This window comes from Nelumbo lutea, chromosome 3 (assembly GCF_056320005.1).
Source record: "Nelumbo lutea isolate HS-2025 chromosome 3, American lotus-T2T, whole genome shotgun sequence".
NCBI classification, from domain to species: Eukaryota; Viridiplantae; Streptophyta; class Magnoliopsida; order Proteales; family Nelumbonaceae; genus Nelumbo; species Nelumbo lutea.
The window spans coordinates 37,678,746-37,689,481 of record NC_142686.1 but is presented as its reverse complement, the minus strand read 5'-3'; the positions used below and the strand labels follow the sequence as shown (position 1 = coordinate 37,689,481).

Here is a 10,736-nt window from a genome sequence, read left to right as displayed (position 1 = left end):
AAGTACGTCATGATAGACGGATGGCTATACCGGAGATCCAACACGCTCCCCTACTTGCGCTGCTTGCAACCTTCAGAGTCTGAGCTCGTTCTCCACGACAATCATGAAGGCTTGTGTGGCAGACACTTGGAGGGAAGGGCTCTCACCCAGAAAGTGCTGCGACAAGGATATTACTGGCCCACGATGAAGGCAGATGCATTCGAGCTTGTTAAGAAGTGCGATAAATGCCAAAGGCACACCAACATCCATCACCAACCTACTGCCGACCTGAAGTACCTCACTAGCCCATGGTCCTTCACACAGTGGGGAATTGACATTCTTGGACCATTCTTGCCGGTGACAGGACAAGAAATTTTTGGTGGTAGCAGTGGATTACTTCACAAAGTGGGTAGAAGCGGAACCCCTAGCAACAATCACAGCTCAAAGTGTACAAAACTTCTTTTGGAAGAGTGTAGTATGCCGCTTCGGGCTGCCTTGAGTGTTCATCTCTGACAACGGTAAGCAGTTTGAATATATCAAGTTTCAGAACTGTTGTGCCGAGATGGGGATACAACAGAACTTCACTTCGGTAGCACATCCTCAGGAAAACGGGTAGATGGAAGTCACAAATAGAGCTATACTCCACAGACTAAAATCTCGTTTATCCCGAACTAAGGGACTATGGGTAGACGAGCTGCCCAGTGTACTATGGGCTTACCAAACCACTATCAAGACCGCCACAGGTGAAACCCCTTCAACCTCACCTATGGCACGAAAGCAATAATCCCAGCCGAGATCGAGATACTTACATTACGCCTGGAGGCATACGACGAAGAAAACGATGACGAGCTCCGTACTAACCTCGACCTGGTGGAAGAAGTATGAGACCTCGCATATATCCGGACTGCAGCCTACCAGCAAAGAGTGGCTCGGTACTATAATTCCCGGGTCAAGAAGCGGCACTTTCATGTTGGGGACCTGGTCCTTCGAAAAGTGGTTGAGAGCAGCTATCCGACCGGTGAGTATCTGAGTTTTCTTCATCGACCGAGGGGGCGACATATCCAGTATGGTTTGTATTTTCTCGGGGTTAGCCTCAATGCCTCTTTGAGTGATGACGAAGCCTAAAAACTTGCCCAAGGTGACGCCAAAGGCACACTTGCTCGGATTAAGCTTTATGTTGAACCTGCATAGAGTACCGAAGGTCTTGGGTAGGTCCGAGGTGTGTGCTTCGACTTTTAGGCTCTTCACTACCATGTCATCCACATAAACTTCGATGTTCCTCCCCATTTGGTTTTTGAACACCTGGTTGACGAGGCGTTGGTATGTGGCCCTTGCATTCTTGAGGCCGAACAACATTACTTTGTAGCAGTAAGGGTCGTGCTCGGTGATGAACGAGGCCTTCTCCTCGTCCTTTGGGTGCATCTTTATTTGGTTATATCCGAAGAAGGCATCCATAAAGCTAAGCAGCTCGTACTCTACAGTGGTGTCAATGAGGTGGTCTATCATCAACAAAGGAAAACTATCTTTGGGGTTGGCTCGGTTAAGGTCTATGAAGTCAATACAGATCCGCCATTTCCCGTTAGCCTTCTTTACCAAAACCACATTGGACCACTAGTTAGGGTAGTGTACCTCTCAGATGAAGCCAACATCAAGTAGCTTACCAACTTCCTCTCCTATGGCCTTCTAACGCTTTGGTGCAAAGTTCCTCTTCTTTTGTCGAACTAGCCTAGAGCTCGGGTCCACGCTCAGCCTGTGAGTGATGACCGAATGGTCAATTCTGGGTATATCAATGGTGGATCAAGCAAAGACGTTGGCATTAGTTCTGAGGAAACTTACTAGTTCGGATAAGTGTTCAGGGGGAAGGTTGGACATGACATGGACTGTCTTCTTGGGGTCTGCCTCGTCTAGGGGGACTAAGATGAGGTCCTCGTCCGGTTGGCCTCGACTTGTTGGTTCCCTCTAGGTTGAAGCCCTCTAGTGGTAGTGCTTCCTTGTTCTTTCCCTTCAGCGCTATCACATAGCATTGGTGGGCTGCTTGCTGGTCCCCACGAACAACTCTGATGCCATGCTTGGTGGGGAACTTGAGGGCGAGGTGATACGAGGTGGTAGGCCTTGGTGCGTGAAGGATCGGTCTCCCCATGCTAGCATTGTAGGGCGAGTCGATCCTCACTACCAGGAACCCATTCATCCTCATCACCCGTTGGGGCTCGATCCCTATCATGATCAATAGGGTAATTTTTCCCTCTGGTTTGACCATGTTACCAGAGAAGCTGACCAATGGGACGTGGGCTAGCTCGAGGAGCTCAGGCGCGATCTTCATCTTCTGAAAGGCTTCGTAGAAGAGGATGTCAACCGAGGAGCCCGTGTTGATGAGGATCCTCTTAACTACGAAGTTTGTGATGACGACCGAGATTACCAAGGCATCATCATGAGGGACTACGACCCCCTTCAAGTCCTCATCCGTAAAGGAGAGGGTTTCCTGCTGCTTGGGCTTTTTGGGTGCAGGCCCGTGGATGCTTAACTGCTTGGCATAGGCCTTGCGGACCAAGGTTGAGGCTTCGTCCGAGGTCGTGCCCCCGGCGATGACGTCGATGACGTCAATGACGCTGACTATCTACTGGTGTTGCTGTTGCTGCGGTTGTTGCAGGAAGGACGAGGCATCAACATCTCCCCCTACGAATTGTTTGAGGTGCTCGCAGCAGATGAGGAACTCTATCTCATTCTTCAGATCATGGCAATCCTTCGTGTCATGCTCAGTGCCACGGTGGTACTTGCAGTACTTCTTAGGATTTCCCCTCTTGGGGTTTCTCTTCATCTTTTCAAGCCACTTCACGTACTTCCCCTCTCAGATCTGCATTAGTCTCTAGGCATGTGAGTTAAGTGGCGTGTATTCCTTGTAAGCTAGGGTCGAGGTCGGTGGCTTCTTATTGTCCTTGTCGCTGTTGTTGTTGTGGTGGTGGTTATCTTCGCCTTTCCTCTTCTTCTCATGGGGCCTGTTGTAGTGCTCAGCTTCCCTTTCCTAGTGGTCCCAGGCCGAAGAGGATTTGGATGCAATATATTTTAGGCCTTATTTAGGAAATCTAGCTTTGTCTTTGGCGGGTCTTAGCGACCGAGCACTTTAGGGCCAAGTCGGCATAGAGCCCATTAATGGCAGTGTGCATGGAGACCATGGGGTCGATGTAGGATTGCAGTCTTTCTCCTTGCTTTTGTTTGATAGACATCGGTGAGATGACACTCTTTTGGCATCGCCTTCTATTAATGAAGCGGGCGAGAAATAAATTGGCGAACTGCTCCCACGAACTGATTGACCGAGGCAGGAGGCCGAAGAACCAACGACGGGTGACTCCTTTGAAGGTGGCCTGGAAAGTCCGCCACGTCAAGGTGTCGGAGTACCCGTAAAACATCATAAGTGCTCTAAAGCTCTCTATGTGGTTGTCAGGGTCCGAGGTCCCGTTGTACATTTCCAATGTAAGGGCCTTAAAGTGTTGGGGGAGAGGCTCGGAGATGATATCCAATGTGAAGGCATCCATTCTCCTTGTCGGATTGTTTTGGTCGGCCGAGGCGTCAGCTCAACTCTCTTGAACTTGGTAGACATCATCCTTGATGACCCTGAGCTCGGCTTGCAACTTAGCAATCTGAGGGTCAGGTGGGGCTTGCCGCCCGTCTTTGTCTTCACGGGCATGGTGGGGATCCTCATGAATTCTGGAATGCTCCGAGATAGGACCACGCACCTCCCTTCCGGCGCGATGGTCATTCCAGACGTCGCGGAGGTCTAAGACCGGCGCGAGAGACGCGTGACACTGGCCTTCGGCCCTTGAGTGGGCGCTACAGCGGTTGAGGTGTCCGCCCTCATCCCGGGGGTTCTCCCTCTAGCGGCGATGGTGTTGTTCAGAAGGTTGGCGAATGTCTTTGAATAGCGCTGGCTCTTCCCACCTTCAACTGGGAGGTTCTTCGTTCCTTCGTGGTGGGTCGGTTGCTGCCAGGGGCTTGGCATGGTCATGTTGGCCCTAGTGATCTGACACCCCGACGGGGCGGTCGCCTCAGGAGGGACCTCCTACTTGGGGGTAGGCTTGTTCCACGCATTGCGTGAGGTACTCCAGGCGGTCGAGGATGACCCGAAACTGTTCACTCGTGGCTAGGTTTTGAGCGTTCCTGGCTCTTCGTACCATGGCAGTCAAAGCTTAGGAGATCTCAAAGTTTGTAGAGTTTTAGGGGATCGTCTTAGCAATGTTTCCCACAGATGGTGCCAATTGTTGCTACTCAGTTTGGCCAAGGGCAACAGGGTAAACTCACTCCCGAGTTCTGAGGGTTGGCCGAAGGTTTTGATGGTTTAGAGGAGGTACATTGAGGCTGAAGACAATAGGCCGAGGCGGATCATCTCTGAGTACTATGGAAGCAGAAGGCTTATAGCCGAGGGTTGTCGGTTGAGTGGTGAAGTCCCTTGGAGTTTGAGGTTCTACAAGACAATAGATGTTAGAGGCCCCGGGTGAGAACCCAAGGTAGAGGCTCCGACAGTCAAGTTAGCATGAGGACTAAAGGGAGGGAACTGGTGGAGATGAGGGCTCTAAGGAAGGTGCTTGTATGCACTTGGCTCCCAGGGGGCAAGGTCCTTCACTTAAGTTTAGAGTTAGAGTGGGAATTCAGGATCCTTTACCTGGAGGGGGGTACCCCATATTTATACTTGAACTGCCTGGAGGTTGGTGGAAATGGACGCCTCTGATGAGCTCCATACGAGGGCAGTCAGCGGGAGAAGCAGAGATGCTGGGGCGCTTCGCTATTGGCTCCGTACGAGGGGAGCAGGGTAACCCTCGCTATGTTTGACCGGGATCCTAGCTGGTGTTCGTCGGTTGGGCCCTCCAACCTGTAATGGGCTGAGCCAAGTTACCCTACATCATTTTCCAATGCATATTTACATAGATAATGAGATGTAAAAGTACATTAATAAAAAAGAAGTAAATTTGCATTCAAGTGGATTTTCGATAAAAAAAGGCATATATTTTATTGTAATTAGTGTTTGCTCGGTAAGAAGATAGAGGGAGAATGATAGATACCCCCAGTGTCAGAATTTGTAGGTTCAATGTATGATCGGGGTAGCTGCTAGCTCGAAATTGATGCCAATTCATGGGCAGGCATGGGTGCATAGAGTGTGGGTATCAGTCCATTTGAATGTTTATAAGCATGTAATGTAAATCAGAAATCTATACTTTTCCCGAAGATAAATTTATCAATACAAAACTAACCCACCTTTATAATTTATATGTACCGTTTGACACTCAACAAAACTACATTCATACTTATTTGCATCATTTCCAAATACAACCTTAATAATCAAAACTCTAAGAGCAAAACCTCGCTTGCTGTTATATTACGGTACCTATGCTCTGTCGTATGGGGTTTTAAATTGAATTCACATTGCGCCCTAAAAACGGTTCACAGCCATCCCAGCTGTGTATTGAAACATCTCCCAATGACAAATATGGGCACGCTGTGATGTGCTGTGGGGCGTTTTTGGGGCGCGCTGGGTGGGGCGCATTTGTGAACTCTTTTAGATTCCGTTCCCCGGAAAGGTGGGAAGCCCCAACTCCAAGGCCGGCGACTTATAAGTTGCAGAATGCAAATTGTGAATACTTTTATTTTGGTAAGAATGAATTGTGAATACGACAAAGATAAATTTCTCTCCACAAATTTTATATTTCTTACTTATTTTTAAATAAGTAAATAAATTCCCCCTTCTGAAAGATGCAGGAACTACTGCTGTTGCAGTATTGCCTTCTTCGGCTCTAAGCTCTCTTCTCTGCCTAGCATTTTATGTGTAATATTCTCTCTCTCTGGTTCCGTGAGATGTGAATGGCTGTAAGATAGAGCGGGAAGGGAAGCGATCAAAGGAGAGAGAGAGGGATGAACGACCTCTCCAATGCTTTGAGAGAAAGGCGCCATTGTTGTAGCTGCAGGCCAATCCCGACTCCAGTTGTGTGCTTGCTCATCCCTCTCTTCTTTATAGGTATCGCGGTTTCCATATTCATCTTGGTCGTTGTTCACAACGCATTCTTCTTCGTCTCTCTCCTGTTGCTCTCAGCTGCTGTTCTCGCTTTTCTAGTTTGGAACACTCTCAACTGGAGGAGAAATGGGGCCATCCTGCTCTTTCTCGATTCCTTCCCCGATTCCGACCTTCGCACCGCTACACATGGACAGCTCGTTAAGATCACTGGTGTAATTAACCTCAACCCTCATCCCATCCCCCATTTATGATCTTGTTTTGTTTCCCTCTTCTAGGGTTTATTCTTCTACTTGTTGAAACCTTTTCTTTTCATTTTTTATTGTTAAATATGATTTTTAGTCATAGGTTTCTGAACTATGTTTATTAATTTATTCTCAACTGATAGGTATGAGGGAAAGAATCTTTTATTCTCTGTTATCATTTTTATAAATTGGTGAAAACTGTAAAAATTGTCAATGCTGGATTGAAATTTCATAGACTCTCGGCGTCTTGAGTTTTCCATCGATGTGTAATGTTATACTGTTATTAAAGCCAAATAAGTAAATCCAGTTGTTAGTTCTAAGCAAAAGAAGTTATCCTTTATTTTTTTTCCTGGTCCTGCGCGTAAATTTGTTCTTTATGCTTCTGGAAGTAGGATTATCAATGTATTTCCTTACTCCTTGCAATTTCCAGTTTATTAAGATTTTGGTAATTTGGTTTTCGATATTCACATTATTGTCTAATCTTATGCATCAAATTATGGGCAAGGTTATATTATCTGGCAATCGTTTATTTGATATTGTGGAGGGTAGGTTTTTTGATAGAATTGCAATGCTTATGATACATTGTATATATTAATAATTATTCAGATGCTTCATCATAAGTTGATCATTATATGAGTATCACTAACAAAACCCAGCCTTAGGACAATAACAAGTTTTGTTTTCTCAACAATGGTGATTGCCTCTGTTTGGTCAAAGCTGCAAGTTGGAATTAATTTTACTGTTTCTTGAAGAGTTATTGTGGTAAAGATTAAAGAAGGCTACCATTACGTTTTCTAACAGGGAAGATTCTCATTCTTCAAGAAACTTGCTATGCAAATGGAGGTCCTTTTTAATATACATTTTGGAAATTAAAGATGTATTTTTATTTAGATATGAAGATTAGGGCTGGGTTGAGAGTTGTGCTGAGTGTCTTAGATATGAGGGCATTCAAATCCATATTCATTCTCCAATCCATCTTTTATATCTTTTTGAATTTCCTTGTCTATCATTGCTTTTGTACTTTGTTCTTTTAGTTGATAGAGAAGCAGTTTCTTAAATTGATTTGATAATTTCAGTTTGCTTCCTGTGGGAGTCTCTCTCTGGAATCTTCATATGAAAAAGTTCCTAGATGTACTTTTACATCAACGTTGTTATACGAATATAAAGGATTTAGTTTGAAGAAAGCAAATGTTAACAATGGATGGTTCCAGTGGAGAGTAGCATATGCAGAGGTGTGGCAACTCTTCTTTTATAGTTTTGGATAACATTTTTATAGATTTTCCTTTGTATTTGGAGATGTTTGTTTACAGATATGTCATATGTATTGTTGATTTGCTTTAAAGTTTAGATGACATGTATAATTTGTTCAAGGAAAATGCCATTTTAAATTTGTTGATTCTTATTTGCTTGGTGAAATTTCTTTGCATTACAATTATGGTTTGCACCGTTCAGTAGTACCAGATAGTTTCTTATTAGAAAGGACAAATTCTCTTTTGCATGATACTCTTTCTATTAAAACTGCTTATCTTGAAAGTTTAACATGCTAAACAATATGTTCAAAATACATTTTATTTGAAGTTTGATAAAATCAGGGAAACTTTTTTTTTTTAAACTGCAACAGATGTAGTGTCTGTTGCACCACTCAGTTCAAGGTACATGTGACAATTATAAAAGAAAACCCTGTGGAATTTTAATCATCTCATTATATGGTCAGCATGCAATTGCCACCTGTCTGTCATAGATGAGAATTCTTATGTCATAAACACCACATACATATTTCTCCAATGGGAAGATGCTACAGTCATGAACTTCATTCAATTGCCACCTCTGAAATATTTTATGATTGAATCAACTAACTAGTGGCAACTATGTGAATTTTCAAGGAACTTAACACATTCCATGCTAAATAACAAGAGCTTATGCCTATAAAACCCTAGTCAGTTGCTTTTCATTTTTTATGAGTAAAGTATAAACCTTTGGTTCAAGTATTTTGGTATAACCAAAAGTTTACTTGTTCCAATTCCACTTTATTGTAATCGAGGATTAAAATGATTAGGCAAGTATCTAATGGTTATGGATGTGGCTAGACCCTTAAGATCCCACAAATGCTATTGGCATGCAAAACTTTTGACATTTGAAGTCAGATGATAACAGAATAACGGATGTACATATGTAAGAAACTGACAACCGTAATATCCATGCTAGCATGCTAAACGACAACTAATAAGAAGTCTTTATAGGGTTACCTTCTAGTAATAAGTTTCGCTGGAAATTTTCCTTGCCAGAGATTCTCCACGGACTTCTACATCACTGACATGAAGTCTGGTATTAGAGTGATGGTAAAAGCTGGTTATGGTTCTAAAGTTATTCCCTTGATTGTTGAGAGCACACTTGTCAATACAACAAATAAGCACAGGGTATTATCTTCTTATCTAAGGAAATGGTTGGTAGAAAGGAATCTCTCAGCTGAAGCGCGTCTATTGCATCTGGAGGAAGGGTAACAGTCTATTAGGACTCGTACATTTTGAGATGCTTTATATTGAAATTCTTGGGAACTTATACGATGAAACTGTGCATGAAATTTTACAGGTACATAAAGGAAGGAAGCTCTGTGACTGTTATGGGAGTGTTGCACAAGAACAGCGACATAACCATGATTGTTCAGCCGCCCGAAATTGTATCTACTGGGTGCCTATGGCGAGGTTTCCTCCTCCCTGTTGATGTTAACGGTTTGATCCTGAGGGTTTCTGAGACAAGTTCCTCGCCTCTGACTAACCCATGTTCTGGCGAGGAACCATAACAGTAACTGGTGAGCGATGTTGATCTACATTATTTCTTCTGGGATTTTACCCTCTTATTCCTTTTAGTTTATCAGTCCAAATATTTTTTGTACCATTAGATCTCCAACTATGACTACTAGGTTTTCATCTTTGCAGCTGATGCCTTTTCTATTGTTTCCTTATGTTTTGACCTTAAAGTTCTATCGAATCGTCTTGGAGATGAATTTTTCTATTGCTAGATGATTTCCTCCGACATTTCACCATTATAACTCCAAAGTATTGTAGCTTCTTGTACACCTACAGTAAGGTTGATAATAACATCTTTTTCCTCTTGCAGATAGCTGGGACCAACATTGGGTAATGGCCTTTTCCGCTTCCAGATGCCACTGCATTTTAATTCTCCTTTTCCCCATACAAGGTCATCTAATACTGATATGTCAAGGAAAATGTTCATGCATGCTTCTTGTTTTCTCCCGTGGCACATGAAAGTACTTGCTTTCTTGGGGTGGCTTCCTGGTAGCAAATCAAGAGCTTTTGCAAGGTTTTGGAGCTCTTTACACATTCTCGAAAGAACTGTTAAGCCATCTTAGCTGCAATGATCCAGTTTTTGCAGAAAATGAATGTTTGAGATAAGGGGCAATCAATGTGGTGCCGAGTGATGAGAGAAGGAACTGCCTCAGTGTTGGCTACACTTCATACTTTAACCACAGTGCACCAGATTATCCAAGAAGAAATTGATTGTTAGACAAGGGTTTTGTAATGTTGAGCTGTGCTATTGTAGTAGGATAGGGGTAAAACTTTTTAAGTGTTCCTTTTTTTTTTGGGTGAACCGTAGACAACGTTTTAGTGTTCCTAATTTCTGCATAAGATGAACGATTTTACCAGGCATTTTTGTTATAATGTGGATCGTTAGGAAAGCTGTGCAAAATGACCTCTACTGTGGAATTACAGGTGATCACCAAGTTCTTGCCATGGGAGTTTCGTGAAGCTCCTCCCATCTCTACTCTTGCTCAGAGAACAAGTACCTATTTGGGAGGGCTCTCCCGTCGCAGCTTTCTGGTTTTGCAATGTGAGCTCCACCCAGCCAGCTTATAAGCAATATTTGGTGTAAATCCCGTGAAAGCTCAAATTTGCGTTTCTTCGAGGTTATAACCCACTATTCATTGACGTTTCTTTTAGTTTAGTGGCTTCTCCATATCTGCCTAACCAAAGATTCATCCCTCCCAAAACGAAGCGTAAATGGCCACGGAACCCATTGTTGAATGGATGGTCCAAATATGGGCTGAGCTCGGGTGAACATCATGTTTTCAACTTTTGGTCCTAACCCATTCTTTGTCGTATTTATTAATTGTTTTTATTAGGGTAAAATGCCAAAACCTCTCCTGAAGTTTCTGACAATTATAAAAACCTCTCTTATAGTTTCATTTTAACAAATACTTCCCTTAAACTTTTGAGAAATTCAATAAAAACCTCCTTTCCATCACTGTCCCAGACGAAAAATGTTAGAATTGATGCACCAGGTTTTTCCAAATACCCATTCTACCTTTTTATAAATTATTTTACGTACAAAATTATTGAAATAATCCCATTTTAACTCGACAAAAACCTCTTTTAATGATCATTTCAGTAATTTTATATATAAAATTAATGAAATATGTTATTTTTATTAAATTAAAATGAGATTATTTTAATAATTTTGTATGTAAAATAATTTTATAAAAGGGTAGAATGGGTATT

General features: G+C 43.1%; 1 protein-coding gene across 9 annotated transcripts; it reads left to right on the top strand.

Moving 5' to 3' along the window:
* The first annotated feature begins 5,294 nt into the window (after positions 1-5,294).
* Positions 5,295-9,927, top strand: LOC148864304 (protein SHOU4-like). 9 transcript variants are annotated; one of them, XM_088978098.1, is made up of 7 exons: positions 5,295-5,617; positions 5,719-5,980; positions 6,077-6,189; positions 7,296-7,451; positions 8,505-8,716; positions 8,809-9,028; positions 9,337-9,927. In XM_088978098.1, the coding sequence occupies exons 2-6, from the start codon at positions 5,878-5,880 to the stop codon at positions 9,017-9,019; spliced, it is 795 nt and encodes a 264-aa protein (XP_088834224.1). In that variant the 5' UTR covers positions 5,295-5,617; positions 5,719-5,877; the 3' UTR covers positions 9,020-9,028; positions 9,337-9,927. The 9 variants fall into 9 exon arrangements, with proteins under 9 accessions (XP_088834224.1, XP_088834229.1, XP_088834222.1 ...); XM_088978099.1 differs by having other exon boundaries at positions 5,370-5,617; positions 5,725-5,980; XM_088978103.1 differs by lacking the exon at positions 7,296-7,451.
* The last annotated feature ends 809 nt before the right edge of the window (positions 9,928-10,736 follow it).

Excerpts from the sequence above, each read along its gene's own strand:
- LOC148864304 (XM_088978096.1), top strand. The coding sequence starts at position 5,878 with ATGAACGACCTCTCCAATGCTTTGAGAGAAAGGCGCCATTGTTGTAGC. Across the intron at positions 7,452-8,504 it reads GGAGAGTAGCATATGCAGAG|AGATTCTCCACGGACTTCTA; the intron begins GTGTGGCAACTC and ends TTTCCTTGCCAG. Across the intron at positions 8,717-8,808 it reads CTATTGCATCTGGAGGAAGG|GTACATAAAGGAAGGAAGCT; the intron begins GTAACAGTCTAT and ends GAAATTTTACAG.